The sequence below is a fragment of the Nematolebias whitei genome, chromosome 11 (assembly GCF_014905685.2).
Source record: "Nematolebias whitei isolate Nwh7 chromosome 11, NemWhi1, whole genome shotgun sequence".
Taxonomy (NCBI): Eukaryota; Metazoa; Chordata; class Actinopteri; order Cyprinodontiformes; family Rivulidae; genus Nematolebias; species Nematolebias whitei.
The window spans coordinates 37,097,539-37,115,138 of record NC_056508.1 but is presented as its reverse complement, the minus strand read 5'-3'; the positions used below and the strand labels follow the sequence as shown (position 1 = coordinate 37,115,138).

The 17,600-nt window shown below is 38.1% G+C and overlaps 1 protein-coding gene across 1 annotated transcript in view; it reads right to left on the bottom strand.

Annotated features, from left to right (window-relative positions):
* Window positions 1-4,502: 4,502 nt before the first annotated feature.
* Window positions 4,503-17,600, bottom strand: part of sgk2a (serum/glucocorticoid regulated kinase 2a) — a 17,552-nt gene continuing 4,454 nt past the window's right edge. Inside the window, exons 4-13 of the mRNA XM_037684313.1 lie at window positions 16,604-16,661; window positions 12,265-12,348; window positions 9,846-9,977; window positions 8,803-8,915; window positions 8,679-8,715; window positions 8,520-8,606; window positions 7,918-8,013; window positions 7,356-7,511; window positions 6,961-7,050; window positions 4,503-4,658 (exon numbers count right to left, since the gene is read on the bottom strand). Of these exons, the coding sequence (XP_037540241.1) occupies window positions 4,503-4,658; window positions 6,961-7,050; window positions 7,356-7,511; window positions 7,918-8,013; window positions 8,520-8,606; window positions 8,679-8,715; window positions 8,803-8,915; window positions 9,846-9,977; window positions 12,265-12,348; window positions 16,604-16,661 (1,009 nt within the window). The remainder of the gene's footprint in view (window positions 4,659-6,960; window positions 7,051-7,355; window positions 7,512-7,917; window positions 8,014-8,519; window positions 8,607-8,678; window positions 8,716-8,802; window positions 8,916-9,845; window positions 9,978-12,264; window positions 12,349-16,603; window positions 16,662-17,600) is intronic.

Here is a 17,600-nt window from a genome sequence, read left to right as displayed (position 1 = left end):
TAATGCGTGCAGGGAAAGAACATGCAAACTCAACCCAGAAACGTTTCCGGATTTGAACCGGCAACCTTCTCACTGAGAGGCATCAGCTCTACCAACTGAGCCAGCATGCCACACTAAATTTCAATATTGAAATTTACCATACGTAGTTGGAGAACATTTTATAGTAGGAAATGCATGCTAAATTAATATGATTATTAAATGGAACTGAAAACAGTTCTCTAATTTAATGTCAGGTTAGAGAGGAAAATGCAGTCAGATTAACTTTTACCTGAACTTCATGTGAGAAACGATGTGTGATTATCTTTTGCAAAAACTTGGATCCATTATTTCAACTTTTTGCCTTTTAAAACATTTAAAAGGCTAACGAGCAGGGCCTATTCTTGAGAACAAAATAAGTTTTTACAACTTTGAATAAGATTATAATAATTAACTTAGGAGGGCAGCATGGTGGCGCAACTGGTAGAATCGCTGCCTCTCAGCGAGCAGGTTCCCGGTTCAAATCCCGGTCTGGGGGCCTTTGTGGGTGGAGTTTGCATGCGCTCTCTGTGCATGCGTGGGTTTTCTCCGGGTACTCCAGTTTCCTCCCACAGACCAAAAACATGCATGTTAGACTGACTGGTAACTCTAAATTGTCCCTAGGTGTGAGTGAGAGAGTGAATGGTTGTTTGTCTCGTTTGTCTCCATGTGTCCCTGTGATGGACTGGAGACCTGTCCAGGGTGTACCCTGTCCCTCGCACAGTGATTGCCGGACATGGGCACCGGCGACCCCCGTGACCCAAAATGGAAGAAGCGGGTAAAAGATAATGGATGGATGGAAAGTTAACTTAGTCTATGACAAGTATGCTAACATTAACATCTGGGATATATTAGCAGCCTATCCTTTCATGTCAATTTAAGATAAAATAGAACTTTATTCAGTCCTTTCATGAATTTTGTCACTGACTTTATTGTGCCTTGTTATGCGAATTTTAATAGCTTTACAAAAAATTGTAGGCGTTCTTTTTCTTCTTTTTGCATTGGCTCTGCTAATATTGGACCAATATTAGGAGAGAAGCAGGCCCTGTTCTGATCAAGGCTCAAGGTGACTTTATTGTCATTCGCATCACATGTGGTGCATGAGGTGGAATGAAATTGTGTAATCAAGGTTCCAATTACACCCAAACATAAAAATATAAAGTATATTAAAAAAAGAAACAGTATACAAGTATCTAAGATATACTTTAAACAATGATAATGTAATATAATACAGTGTATTAAACAGCATCCGGAACATGAGTCTGTTGTGAGCAGATGGGTATGAAAATAGCAGCTTAAGGTAAGAAATCAGCAGCATGGATAATCAGCAGCACAGATACAGTCACATATCACCAATTAACGTGGCATTACAGTGATTTTTTTTATTAGGTATTTATGAGTCTTAACAGCCACAGGGTAGAAGCTGTTCTTCAGTCTAGTGGTTCTACACTTAATGCTCCGCAACCTCCTCCTGAGGGAAGCGGGGCAAAAAGTGTGTGTGCTGGGTGAGTGGGGTCCTTCATGATGCAGGTGGCCCTCTTCCTGCATCTGGAGGTGTGGATGTCTGTGATGGTGGGGAGGCTGACTCCAACAGACTTCAGTGCAGCCATCACCACTCTATGCAAAGCTTTTCTTTCTGCAGCTGTGCAGCCTCCATGCCACATGTTGATGCTGGTAGTGTTGTTGCCCCAGCTGAGGTTGTTCAGGTGTACACTCAAATATTTGTAATTGGAGACCACTTCCACCACAGATCCTCCTATGTTCAGGCAGGGGGTAGGTATGTTTGTTCCTTCTGAAATCCACAATCATCTCCTTCATCTTCCTGCACCAGCTCTCCTGGTGTTCCACCTCCTGCCTGTAGCTGGACTCATCATTGTTTATGATGCATCCCACCACCGCTGTATCGTCTGCAAAGTTTACAATATGACAGCCTGGCACTCAAATGTGAGCAGAATGAACAGGAGAGGGCTCAACACACATCCCTGAGGAGAACCAGTGCTGAGGGTTATGGTGGAGGAGAAGTTGTGGATCCTCACTGACTGCGGTCTCTTTCTTAAGAAGTCCAGGACCCAGTTGCAAATGGAGGGGCTTAGTCCTAGTGTGAGTAGTTTTCCATCAGGGTCTGGGAAATCATGGTGTTGAAGGCGGACCCAAGTCAACAAAGAGCATACAGACGTAGATCAATTCTTGCAGTATGCATACTGGTGAGGGTCCTCGCTGATGTTTATGGTAGTTTTGATGTGGGCCATAACCAGTCTTTTAAAGCATTTAGAAACTATCAGGATGAGTGCTACTGGCCAGTAGTCATTCAGACCAGTCACTGCAGAGCTCTTAGGAACTGGGATGATGGTGGCAGTCTTCAGGCAGGTGGAAACTGTTGCCAGGTCAAATAATCCACACTAATCCTTAATGAAGCTAACACAGAAAAACAGATAACTCTTCAACTTCAGTTACAGAAAATATAATTTGATAAATAATAAATGAGATATTGGAGAACAAATGCTAAAATTAAAATAATTAATTATGGTAATTACCACACTAGCCCCTTTTAACAAATGTTTTGTTCCAAACACCACAGTCTTCATCAAAGCTGTTGTTTTGTATTAAAGAATGCAATAAAAACTTTTTTTTTTTTTTGTCAAACTTTCCAATATCTCACAGTATACTAACTACCTATGTACTGAAGCTGAACAGCCGCTTTAAATCATTAACTTAGTTGAATAAATAAGTCACATGTGGAACCTGCAGAGTGTGGGCCTTTTAAAATCTTTCACTTTAAATAATCTTATCTAGAATATTACAATCATAATTGTCTTTAATGTTCCGGTGATTTCTGAGGGGCTGTATTTTTTATTAGCTGGACCATAATCCAACTATTAAATGAGTTTGTTCTTTAACTTGTACTAATTTGTTTAAAACATCACAGATGTTTTGACAGCTATTTGATTCATTAACAGGTTTTCCGTATACACAGACACATGAGCTTTTAATTTACTTGTTGTTGGTCCACACTGGAGGCGCTGCTGCTGCTGGTGTGACACAACTGCTAATGACAGCTTCTTTGTTTACAGCATTAGTTGGAAAACAAGATGGCACCCAGCGTTACTGTTTCAAAGGTCAGAATAGCACTTGTTCTTTGAGACTGTCATTTGAAGCAGGAAATCAAAACTATTATCCCATCGAATTAACAGATTTTTTTTTAAAATCTATTTGTTTTCACAGAAAAACATTGCGTCTGCATGGATTCACACATTCCAGGGTGTTGGTATACATGTAAGCAGGTTATGCTCAGCAATTGAAATAAATGGTTTTATTTAAAACATACAAACATGTATGACGTTAAGGACATTTAACAGAGATATTTTAACTAAAACTCACATTATCAACAACAAAATACTATTCATAACTAACTGAAGAAATCAAAGCACAATAAAGAATCACAGATTATTTACAAATGCTAGATTTAGCTTTAACATAAGAATATGGAGTCTTATCTTTTTTTTTCAAACCTCTAACCAAACAAATATATCTACAGAATATATTATTTATGCTTTACATACATTTTACTGAACTTTCCCCAGTTATATAAAAAAATAAAGTTCAAGTCCCCATAATAAACAACTTCAATGTGCACACTACAGTGTAAGTGATTGCTACACGGAGTGTTTTTAACATGTAGACATTTAACACGTTAACATACATGACGCTGCTGCGGTGGCCAGCAGCCACTGATTCACACCACCCAGGTTACTCTGTGTATTACTGTTGAGTTCAAAGTTATTTTCAACATCTCCTTCTTTTTATCCAATATTTATTTTTGTTTATTAAGAAAAAAGAACAGGCTGAGAGCTGATACATAAACCTCGGTCAATAAAAGTTCATTCACAACTTGATTTATGAAGTAAAAAAGACTAAAACTCTAAACATGACAAAGAAAAGTTCTGAAGATTGGTGCTGTACATGATTTACGCTTGACATTTTGGAGCTCAGAAGTGTATAAAAATAGTTGAAAACCAGCAGAGGTTTTAAGTCATCGCAGCGGCAGTCTTTAAGAAATACAATCTGACATCGAACACATGCGTAGCTGATGGTCAAAAGTCTAACACTGCACTAAAAATATATTTTTCAATCTTCAAATACCAGTTCACATTTCAAATGACTGATAAATAAACCTACATTGGAAAAAAATAATAATAATTAACAGGCAATTTTTGATAAAGTTTGTAAAAAATAAACTAAGCGCTGCTTTAAATTCAGCCTGACACGTTCTCAAACCTTCAAGTTAACTGCATGAGGATCGTTTGTGTTACTTGATGCAAATGCTTTTAACTTTGAATATCTCCACCAACCGGATGCTCACTTTCTGATAAACACCAGAAAAGGTTCTGACAACGTCACATGAGGAGCTTTTACATTTACTCAATGAAGTAACGGCCTCGTTTTACTGACGCTTCCTTCTAAAATGTTATATCTGAACTGTTTTCGCCTCACAGGAAGCTGTCCTCGGTGGCGACAAAGGAGAACCCATTGAAGGCGTTGTTGGAGCTGGTGCTGGCGTTGAATTCTGGGGTCCTACTCACTGAGTTGGGAACCATTTCCCTGGTAAACTCTGGATCAATGTGCTGAATGTCAGCTGGGCCTCTCTGAAAGAACAATCAATGTGAGCATCTTTCCACCTGTTAAACAATGAGTTTTAAAGACGACACCTCGTAGCTGTGGGGAAAAAAAACATGTTACTTTGCTTAATTAAGGTCAAAATAGCTAAATACATTAATGAAATGAGCTAAAGTACTAATTAAAACCTAGAAAATGGTGCTAAAACATCCTTATTATGTAATAAAGAAACGTGGCCAGTAAAATTTCTAGAATACCTGTGATTAGAAATAACTTAAATGTGTGGGGAGGAACATAATGAAAGAAAATCCACAGTAATCCTATCAGTAATGACTGACAGTGAAAAAGTCACGTGGTCGGTCCGGTGAGTCCAGACTGACTTTATTCACTGATGGATTTATCAGGAGAAGAAGAAGAGCCTCCACTGGCTCCCTGTCAAATTCAGAATAGAGTTCAAAATCTTACTTTTAACCTACAAAGCCCTCAACAACCTAGCTCCATCTCGTATTACAGATCTTATTGTTCCATAATTTCTTAACAGACCACTTGGCTCTCAATCTGCAGGCTTACTTGCAGTTCCTAGAGTTTCCAAAAGCAAAATGGAAGGAAGATCTTTCAGTTATCAGGCTCCTCTCTTGTGGAACCAACTTCCAGTTTCTGTCCGTGAGGCTGACACATTGTCCAGTTTTAAGACTGGGATTAAGACTTTCCTTTTTGATAAATCCTATAGTTAGGGTTGGCTTGTTATGCTGCCATAGGCTTAGACTACTGGAGGACAAACTGACCTATGTTAAAACTGAATAGTTTTTATTTGATATTATTTCCATCTTAACATGTGGTTCTTTACCTGCCATTGTGTATCTGTTCCACCTTCCTGTTCCTTTCAAACCCAGCCGGTCGAAGCAGATGGCCGCTTGTCCTGAGCCTGGTTCTGCTAAATGTTTCTTCCTCATGAGTGAATTTTTCCTTTCTATGGTCGCCTTTAAGCTTGCTCAAGATGAGAGTCTGCGATGTAAATTCAAAGCAGTGTGCTCCTCAGATAAATAATGTCATTAACTTGCTTTTTATATATGAATGTTTCTGTTCAGTGCCCTGAGATGAATTCTGTTGCGACTTGGCGCTATATAAATAAACTGAATTGAACTGAAAGAGCCGCAGAAGAACTGATGTCTCCATCATGTTAGCACCACATGGGGTCAGTGTTGTGATCCTGTGTTTCTTCAGAAGTTAAGGTCCTGGTTTAGCAAAGCTCCGTCAAACAGGAGGTGAGCGGAGGCAACCAGAGTTAAAAACTGGAACACTGTATATTTATTTACAGAAAGAGATTTCTGCCCCCTACTGAAACAGACAAGAAGCTAAAGACTGAATTCAAATAGTGAAACGATGGTTGGAAAAATATAAGATAATTTTCAAAGATGACGTCTCCCACAGAATCAAGACTTTAACCAGTGATCAGAGCAGTCTGACTTTCCAGTCTTCAGTACAGTTACTGCAACTCTAGATAAAATGAGTACACACCATAATCAAATTTAAAGGTTGTATAAAATATTGGGGCCTCATTCGTTAAATTATTAAAAAAAAAATTTGTTTGTTTTTCCATTTTTGAAAGAGCCAACAGGTCGTTCGTGGTCAGGCTGCCCTCTGCAGCCAGGACTGACCTGTTTGTGAAGTAATGTCTGTGAGTCAACTGCAGAGGAAGTAACATCCAAATCTGTGTTACACGAGGCCTAACAGTGAGAGCACATAATCTGTAGTTTTTACACCTACTGTATGTAACTGATGCTGTGACGCCAGGTTTCTGTAAAATGGCACACACTGGTTTGGTGTTACGCTCTGCAGACTGGAACAGCTATGATTTAAAAAGGACCACAGATACAGAGAACTTATTTCAAATGCTGCATCTGCAAACTCGTTCTTTCAGTCACTACCCAGAGTTCATGACCATATAGGTGAGGCAGTACGTAGACCGACCGGTAAACAAAGAGCTTCGTCATACAGCTCTGCTCACTCTTCACCACAACGGACTGGCACAGTCTCTGTAATACTGTGAAAGCTGCACCGATCCGTCTGTCGATCTCACAGCTCAGTCTTCCCTCACTCAAGAATAAAACCAAAAAATACACATTTGATCCAGCTGAGGAACAATAGTTCACTGTTTGTTGAATTATTACACTGAAAACTTCAGAAAAAAATAAAATATAAGATTAAATGGCAAGGCCAGTTGGTTTAAATAATAATAAAAAAAAAATGCAGGAACAAATTTAATCCGTCAAAGTAGAAAAAATACACGTCACGGTCAATAAGACGATCACGGAGAGAGAAACAACTCACCACGTTTGGGTTGTAGGGAGGAGTGATTCTCTTGTGGTAAAGATCGTCCCAGTTGATCGGAGAAAAGAAAGTGTGGTTCTTTATTTCCAGCTATGATCAAATTAAAAAGAAGAGGCGTTAATCGTGCTTTACCTTCATCCTTTGCGCCTTTGACAAAAGCTTTTACGATTAATTAAACACTTTTTTAAAATCTTTTTACAAGATTAAACCCACAAAGTGCTTCCCAGTAGAAAAAGTAAAACAAGTAAACATTTTATATACAACATTTTATACATTTAATGAACTATTTAACACTAAAGTAGGATTTAGAACAAATTATCTCATCAAGAGCAGACACGTTTTGTGTTTGGCGGTGAGAAAAGGGACTTTAAAAAAAAAAAAAATGACACACTCACAAAGTCAGCGATGGCCCCAAGACGTCTGTGCTGGTCTTTCTGTAGAAGACCCACCAACAGAGAGCAGACCACCTCGGACCTCCCTGAAGGAAGCGGCAGGGGCTTGTGGAGGATCCCATCATACATTTCACCAACGTCACGGCTGTAGAACGGAGGCTGAGGTGGCGAAAAGTGTACAACAACAAAATGCGTAAACTGTAAACCTATTTATGCTCAAATCCCTCCTGATGAAACGGGCTGTGCTGGCCGAAGTAAAAGCTAACGTCTGTCCTAATTTCTTTTTGTAAACAGTTTGCAGATGACTAGTTTGGACAGTTTAAATCAGATCACAATGTCCAACAAAGACCCACAACTAAATTAAAAATCAGGATCAGGAAATCCTCTTGTTGCTCAGTTAAACTTGTTAAATATGAGAAAAATAAAGAGTGTTGTTGATTTCTGCTTTAAAGAGCGAGAGTAAGCTGCTACAGTTAAAGTCTGCACGTTTGAAACGAAAGTAAAGAAGATTTTTCTTTGGGTGTGACCTTTAAAAAGAAATCAAACTACACTCAAAGGAACATACCAGGCTGTAGATCATCTCATAAAGAACTGCTCCGAGGCACCACCAGTCCACTGTCCTATCATAAGGTTCTTTACGAAGGATTTCTGGTGCCAAGTACTTCAGACAGAAAATACAAAACAAGACAAAAGTAACTAGATTAAGTAGAAGAAAGAAAACAACCCACCATTTACAATTTGCTTCTACAGTATTTGTTGAGCTAAAAGTTACAATAGCATGTGTCAAATTCTGCACTTTTTTGAAGCAACTAATCAGAGTCAGAGTTTCTTTATTGTCATTCGCACCTCATGTGGTACACGTGGTGGAGCGAAATTATGTACACAAGGTCCCAGTTACATCCAACAATAAAATGTATAAGAAAAACAGTAATAACATCTAAGATATGAACTAAGAAAAACATCAACTAAATATACACTAAGCACTCATAACATAAAAACATTGAACATCAGCACAAACATGAACATGAGTCTGTGAGCAGATGTGCACGCATGAACACATCAACATTGAAACAGATCAGCAGCAACATGAAACAGATCAGCAGCAACATGATATGGTTTTTCACAGTGATTATTCTGATTAATCTTGATTTTTTTTTTTTTACTCACTTCTGGAGTGCCACAGAAGGTGGAGGTGGTTCCTTCTGGCTCTACGCCCTCTTTGCACAGTCCAAAATCTGTCAGCACCACGTGGCCCTGTGCACACAAACCCCAGGCGGTCCTCAGCTGCGCCAAATACGAGCAATACAAGCGTTTACGCCGACTTACCTGCGAGTCCAAAAGAATATTTTCTGGCTTCAGATCTCTGTTGTGAAGAAGAATAAATCACTCCATCATGAACGGCCCTGACTTTGATGAAATGACTTAATTTTCCAGTTAGTGTGAGTCTAACCTGTAGACGATGTTAAGCGAGTGAAGGTAGCCGATAGCGCTTGCTACCTCAGCTGCGTAAAATCTTGCCCTGGGCTCGGAGAAGCACCGCTCCCTCTGCAGGTGGAAGAACAGCTGAGGATGGATACAAAGATGAAATTAGATTTACATTTAAAAAAAACTGCTACAAGTGTAGGGCAGTGAGTCCAGAGAGTCAAACCAAGAGGCAGAATGATCTCTTAAATAATTGGTAACAATAATTAGCTTTGGCTTGTTCTACTCAGATGTGTTTAAAATCAGTGTATACTAGTTGAAAGTAAAGCTCAGTGAGTGAGTGAGGATGTGCAGCAACACTGCAGGAATAGCCCTACAGAACCTCACTGACCTGCACAAGGTGAGGCCAGTGAACAAGGAGAGGCTGATTCTGGCAGATCCTGATCACCACTCCATGGTGAGTTCAGGTTGCTTCCATCTGGACGCAGGTATCTGCAGCCCAGATGTCGTTCAAACACACTGAAAAGCTCATTCATCCCCGTAGCGATCAGGCTACTCAACGAGCAATGATGATTTCTGTTCTGTTACTTTAATGTCTCAATGTTTTGCCAAGTATGGATGTTTTATGTGCCTGCTGACTGTGAAACAAATTGCCCTCGGGGATAATAAAGATTCTTGAGCATGAGATATGATTCTTAAAGACAATAATATCTGCAGAAATCCTTGATATAAAAAGGGGCCACATGATTATTTAAGGTTCACCAAGCAAAACATACGTACAAAAAGGGTAAAAGGCTGAACCTTGCTAAACTACACGTCTAAATTGTCTCTAGGTGAAAGGATGAATGGTTGTCTCGTTTTGTCTCTATGGACCTGTCCAGGGTGTTCCACGTCTTTCCCACAGTGATGACTGGATATGGCACCAGTGACCCCCGCGACCCGAAAAGAAAGAAACGGATGAATGGACATTTGCTGCCTCTCTTTAACAATCTCTGCCTAATTTTATCAAAGTCTCTGAAAATGAACCGCCCTGTGGCTCCTTTTAAATAGACTTTATTGTAAAACATGCACCTCTCCTCCGTTTACGTAGTCGAGGACAAAGTAGAGCTTCTCTGCGGTCTGAAAGGAGTAGTGGAGCCGAACCAGAAAGGGGTGCTTCAGACTCTTCAGCAGAACGTTCCTCTCTGCCATGATGTTCTTTTGCTGAACACAAAGAAGAAAAACATTAAAAGAGGAACACGCCTTTTTGACACCACAGTGAATGTACTTTATTAAACCTAAAAATTTACTACACTGTAAGGAACGAAGAGATGTGATGTGGTTTCGTATCATAACTGTTTATTTCTAGTTAATAATCCGGATGTTTCCCAGCACTACCTGCAGTGATGCTTGTGTATTTATGATTTGGTTCATGCACGTGTTGCACAGTTTAAAATCATTCTGCCTTTCCTGTTCCTCTTATTTTACTGTATACTGTCACTAACATGTTCAAAGGAAACGGCTAAATCCAAAACACAGCAATTAAACTGGTATATGCCAAACCTGTTTATTTTTTAATTAGGTGCAAAACAAACATTATTTATGAAAGCTATATATTTTGAACATGTATTCAAAGAAAAAAAAACATTTAATTGCTGATATCAGATCTATTAGTTCAATTTGCAATTATTTGAAGGGAGACACTATAGTTTAGATATTTTATTTGTATTTGTAGTTTATCTAAAACTATTACAGAGTATATTTGTTATTATTGTTTGAGGGTTTTTTTTATATATATATAAAGAAAACTGATTTGGACACAGATTTATTAATTGTTTCCAATGATGTAAACTATTATGGGACCAATAAACTTACATAGAAGCAGGATAAACTATTTTTTTTATCGGACTTCACAAAAATAAGCATGTTTAGTTGAACCAAAAAGCTGAAGTGACCGAAAAGGCCAGATGTCTGAATTTAAGTTTCTTAAATAATTTAAAGCCTAAAGGAGCAAAAGGAAACAGAACACTGTCTCTTTTCTGAAAGATTATGAAACAATTCCACTTCCGGAGCGCTCCAAATGAGACGAGGCTGAGTGCTTTTGATCAGATATTCTTTGTGTTGTCCAACAATTTATATTCAGTGGGTTGTAAAATGTGTCCTTTGTACAGAACAAGCTGCAGATGAGATAAGATACAGATGGGATCAGAAGAGCGTTTACTAATAACACTAAGATAAAAGCAGATATAAACAGATGTTCCTCTTGGTTTGCTTGCAAATATTTTACACCTTTATCCTCTTATCCAGATGTGGCCAACTTAAGACCCGAGGCCCTTGGACAATCTTAATCAGGCCCCCCAACATCCTTAGTTTAAAAAAAAAACTTTTACCAAAAAAAAAAAGATTGATTAAAAAAATACAGCAATTTATCAACGAGATTCAAGGAAATTTAAATTAAACATCTTACGCAAAACTTAAAAAAGAAATTAAGTCATTGTGTTTCCATAACGAGACTGAAACTTAAAGTCAGAAACACAAACATATAAGTTTGTTTTGCATATTTCTACTAACATGTACCGGTATAACACATTAAGCTAATGTGTATGACATGTTAAGCTAATGTGTATAACCTGTTAAGCTAATGTGCATAACATGTTAACCTAACGTTATACCATGTTAAACTAACATGTATAACGCTAATGTGCATAGCATGCTAAGCTAATGTGTATGTTAAGCTAGCGTTATACCATGTTATGCTAACGTGTATATCCTGTTAAGCTAATGTGCATAATAGGCTAACATGTAGAACATGTTTAGCTAGCATTATAACATGTTAAGCTAACATGTATAATAAGTTAAGCTAATATGTATAACTTGTTAAGCTAACGTGCATAACATGTTAAGCTAACGTGCATAACATGTTAAGCTAATGTGTATAACATGTTAAGCTAACATGTATAACATGTTCAACTAACGTGTATAACATGTTCAACTAACGTGTATAACATGTTAAGCTAACGCGTATATTGTCACAAGAGCCAGTTTACAGAATATGTCTTATATTCCTAAAAGATATGGGAACGGCATGTTTTATAAAACATGCTAACTGTGCTACAATAAGAAAAAGCCTAAATAAAGTATTCTAGATTATCTGTCATTAAGAACATTTATTTTCCAATTCTTTATACGGCCCTTTGATTGCTTTAAATGTCTTGATGTGGCCCTTTGGAAAAAAATGTCACCCACCTCTGTCTTATCCAATCATCACCATGTTTCAATCTGTAGGTTTGTATCAATATACATGCTTATTAGCAGCAACATTGTGTTCTGATTTAAAAAAATAAATTAATTAATTAATCTGACTGTATTCAAGTATAAAAAAATTAGCTTATTGGTTGACATAAAAACCTTTTTTTTATGATTGTGCAATTTGCTGTAATTTTATTTGCGTTTGTGTAGAGTTGGAAATTATTCACAGCTATAATTAAAAAGGCGGCGGAGGAGAAAGTACCTCTTTTTTCTTCAGGATGATTTTCTTCTGCAGCACTTTGACGGCGTAGAACTTGTTGTCGGCTTTGTGCTTGGCGAGCAGGACCTGCGTGATGGTTTGCTTGTTAGTGCTTTGTTTGGTAAATATTCTGCGCCAGCATCTCGGCACGCTGCCGTCAGGACATTTCATCAAAAACAGATAGGTGGTGGATGTGTGGGAACAGCTGATACTGAGGAAAAACAGGTGCTGACTAAAGCGTGCAGGATCATGCAAAAACCATGACTTAAACAATTAAACAAAAGCAGACATTTTAAAAGAACAGCAAAAATAAAACAAAAGCACTGCAAGGTCGAGCGATACACGGCCAAATGGGGAAAAAATATTTACCATTAATCTACATATTCAGCAACAGATGGGGTTTTCCCCATGTAATGAATTAATTCGACATCTTTGTTGTCGTTACCTGAAAGAAGACTTGATTTCATTTTTAGATAAAAAAAAAAAAATTGTAGCAAAGGTCCATGACTCCAGTAAGAAAGGTGAAAAGCGCAGCACAAAATGCCAGCAATATGTGCAGCTTTACATCAAGATAATACTTCCCACTGAGGTTCATCAGCGTCCTTTAAAAGGTGACAGAGGATTCGAACTGATAAGAAAACTGCTAATGTACGAAATAACAGACAGACATGTGTTGGAGACGATGTGGCTCAGAAGAAGCCAATCATTACCATATGTTCTGGGGGTGTCCTAAATTGAGTCCTTACTGGAGAGACATTCATAAAACCTTAAACTTGGTTTTTGGAATTTGAATACCATTCAGTTTTGTGACTCTTTACTTTGCTGATGTTGCTACCCTGGAACAGAAAACTGACTGGAAACTATTGCAGGCCCTCTTATAGTGGCAAGCAAGAAAAATATTACTAGAAAATGGCTCAACCCAACCCCTCCTACAGGAAGGGTGGTTGAATATTACCTTAGAAATATTCAAGATGGAAAAGTTAACCTATACTCTGAATATCCAAACAGATCAATTTTACCGAATTTAGAAGAGGTGGATAAATTATGTAATCCCAACTAGAGCCAGATTTTTACAACTTCTCTGTCATGACTTCTTCCCCCAACTGGTGAATGATGTAATACTGTTTTTATTTTTTTTTTACTTACTCCCTTTTATGATTATCGTTTACTTTTTTCTCCTTATAAGCTCCCCTGGTTCTGATGTATATAGTTCTTATATTTAATAATTTAGGTTATTTGGATGCCATTATACTCTTGGGAATATTTGTAAACTAAGTGAAAACTAAGAAGAATGTTCTGTCAGTTTGTACGGGGGTGCTACAGTAAATAAGTGTATTTGTAAAAATGGAAAATGACCGCAACTGATAAAGATTGGAAAATAGGAAGATGGAATATTTAATTTCTTGTAAATCTGAAAATTTCCCCCCAAAAATAAAATATAGGCATAAATTACTTTCTTCAAATCAGCAAAGGATTAAAAAAAAAAGTGACAAGAGTAAAAATTACTACAAGACTAAATCATGCCCAGGAATTTCTCCAAAGATCAGAGTTCAAAAAGTATAAAACTGCATTTGTTGTTTATTTAGACTGACAAAATGAAGTGTTTTTCTTTTACATTCAAGGCAGTCCAGCAAGTTCTTTAAAGCAGCAGTGGCTTTCATTTTGTAGTCAAATATAAACTTCATGAAGAACTCTAAATCAAAGAGAAAATGTTGGAGAAAACCGTGCGAGCATGAAAAACAAGGCCACCGGACAGAAAAGCTTATGTCGGGTAAATAAGATTAACCCACTCCAAAGCACTTTCTTTAACGCCAAAGCAGTGCTTCAGATGACAGATTAGTAATCCACCGTGTTGTTTGTAAGAAAAACATCACATAGACAGAATCATGAGTCTGAAAGAAAGATGCTTCAAAGCTTTAAGAAGTGCAGACTAGGCCGCTCACGATAACAAATTTTGCTGGGCGATTAACCGTCTCAGAAATTATTGTGATAAACGATAAAATTGTTTGAAATTTGACAATAATTAGTAATTATTGTCAAATTTAAGAAGAAATGTTGTTTAGTGCACAGTACCTTTTTTGACCACCAGATGGCAGTATAAGACTGTTTGAACCGAAGGATGGATAGTGAGGGAGCGAGCAGTGTGTCTCTTTAAGAAAAATGGGAGGGAGGCCCCTTGACGTGACATGGGCTGTCTCTCTTTTTTTTTTTCAATTCTCAAAATGGCAGAGGCTCAATGTGGTTTGAGCTCTTTAACATAGCATTCGTCACACAAAGCTTTTAATAAAAAAGTCTGTAAACAAGTTCTCAGCTTCTTTTTACAGAGAAAAACAACTTTTTGCACAAAGGCACGGGTTTCAACCGTGAATTTTGGAGTTTCGACAAGACAGAGTTTTTTTTTTTTTCCCCGAGGTCGGCCTGTTAGCTTAGCTCGTAGCTCAGCTTCTCAGCTTAGCTGCGTTTAACGATCCAAAAACGCCATTTTGGATCGTTAAAACAGATTTTAAAGAGAAAGCGAAGGGTCAGTGATGAGCACCGGAGTTGAACCTTTTGTCATCCAGTGTCTTCAGTAGAAAGAGAGCGACACGAAGAAACGATGAAGCCAATCAATGGAAATGAGGTTGGTAATTTTCATTTACCATACAATTAATTGTTTTATTGTTTATTGCAACAGGCCTAGTGCAGACTGTAAAGAAGACGTCTCAGTCATGCTAATAAATTCCTGCTGCCTCGTGGATCACAGAACTACACTGACACAAAGGTCAGGAATATTTTCAGCATGTGATCAAAGCTGGACAGCGACTGGATTGGGGTAAATCAGTAAAACTGCTCAATAGTTGTTTCTCGGGCTTAAAGTGGTATAAATAGACTCCGACATTGTTATTCATAAAAAGCACCCTGTCCACATGAAAACATCAGGTATAAAGATATTTTTAATTGCTGCTTTGCAATAAACAACCGTTTATCTTATCATACACTTGTTTATGCCTGGACACGAGGCGCAAACACAGCAGAAAATATCAGTTTTTAAAAAACAACTGGAGTAGTGTAGACAGGGCCAACGTTAGAAAAAAGCAAGGTTCAACAATATCAATAACTTCCTTAAAACGGTGAGAGTAAAGTCCAGAGGACATGTAGTGGGCTTCAAGAGGTTCAGACCATATTTAAAGAGAAATAGACTAAAAGTGATCAAGAGCAGAAGAGTACTGAACGTGAGCAGATGCATTATGGGTAGGAGGAATTACACAGAACGTCCGATGGCAGAAATGTACCATCAAAGTATTGAACTTTCACACAATGCCATTTTTTCTGAATGGTAAGCAACCTTTAGAGGATTTATAACAGCATTTATTAGGCCTATTGACACGAGGCAGTTATTAGAGACAAAGTCAGATAAATTATTTGTTGTTAAAAGTGACAGCCTCCTGTAAACATGTCAACGAACGAAAGAAAGTTTATATCACCCACTCCCTTTTGGCTCTCCTACAAATCTGCTGTTGAGATCAGTTTTAGGTTTAAGATGCTCAGTTGAACAAATATAAGTAAAGCAAAATAAAAAAGATGCATCATTTCAAGAATGAAAATAAGTAGTCTACAGTCAGCCTTATAGGACACATCTTTGTGGAAGCAAAACAATTTCTAGTAGTAGTCAAAGTACTCAAGTGGCATCTGAAGGTAAAGCAGTTTTGACAGGTTGACAAGCTGCAGGAATCTGAATTATATACTGTGTAGCAGGAACATGATCAGGAAATATGAGGTCAGAGATTTAAGGAACATGGAGAGAAAAACAATAGATAAGACTAAATTCTGAGCGTATGCAGGTTTGTGACAAATCAAGCATGAAGAGTCAAGATTTAAAAGTCTTTGGTCAAAGATCCAGCAGGACAACAAATGTAAATGAATATATAAATCTCTAAGAGTTTGAACTTTAATAACTCTTGATGGGACTTGATGCCACTCAGAGGTCTCAGTGAATTCAACAGTTAATGATTTATGAAGAGGGCGACCTGTTTTGATCACACTGCCACGCACATTCTTACCTGCCCTCTTTGTAGTTTTAAGAGCCGGGCGCCATCTTGAAATCTCGCATTATTATTATTCTCTCACAAAGTCAGCACAAGAAATCCCTGCTGCTGCAGTCTATACTGTACCTATTAAAAACCATTATTAAAAGTAATTTATCTTTCATTTGTTTCAGTTTTTTTCCTTCGGGTTTATTGGATCACATGAGACAAAATGAATGGGTGAATGTATAGTCTGAGCAGTTAAAAAGAAAACTACAGAGAAAAAAAAAGATTAAATCATAAATAAAGGAATAAATAATAAACTGTTTCAGTTTTACCTTTCCAAAAGTCCCTTTACCAATGACAGCCAGGAAGTCAAAGTCAGTGGGTCTGGCACTAAAGCAAGAAAAAAGAGTCATCTGTTAAATTAGCTCTGCTTTTTACCCCCCACCCCACCACAAATTAAAAAAAGAAGACTTTTATGCTGCTCAGACTGTTGATCAACATTAGTTGGCATCATTAGGCTGTAAAACATTAGCAAATCATTTTGTGTAAAGGGTTTGGACTTTACCTGCCAGCAGTAAGACAGAGTGGACAAATGGAGGGACGTGAAGTGAACTCTCAACAACCAAAGGTGTGTTTGGCAACCACAGCTCAGCCCAAGGACGAACTGAGTTAAAGTCCCCAAGGTTGTGAATGAACCTAAAATGAGTAACTCTCCCTCAGAGTGAAGCTTAATAAATGTCTATGGCTGCTTCCACAGTGCGTTAAAGATTACATTTGAGCATGCATCAGGATATTATATTAGAGGGTTGAAGAGAAAAGTTTTGTGGGCCCATGAGACAAAACATACAACTTTCTGAAAAAAAAAAGAACTTTATTTCATCAGGAATAGGCCAGGACACCTGTACACTAATAACGGTCCATAAAATGTGGGTCATGTTGCAAGAATACCCCCCCAAGAACGCTTCCATCCATCTTCTTCACCTGCTTTTCTGTGCAGGGAGCCGGTGTCTGTCTCCAGCTGTCACAGAGCGAGAGGCAGGTGACACGTCCCTAATATGCATGGTTTTAGTCTGTGGGAGGAAACCGGACACGTGCACGGGGAGAACATGTAAAGTCCACGCAGAAAGACCAGGGCGAACCTGCAACTTTCCTTCAATGAGGCACCCCACTGAAACGCCACCATGACCCAGAATGAAAGCCTAATAATAACAGGGAACCAGCTAGTCTAAATGCTTAATCTCAGAAACTGTTATACAGTAGTTCCTAGTTTATCACGGGGATTCGTACCCTAAGCCTGCATATATATATATATATAATTTAGTTCAGCGC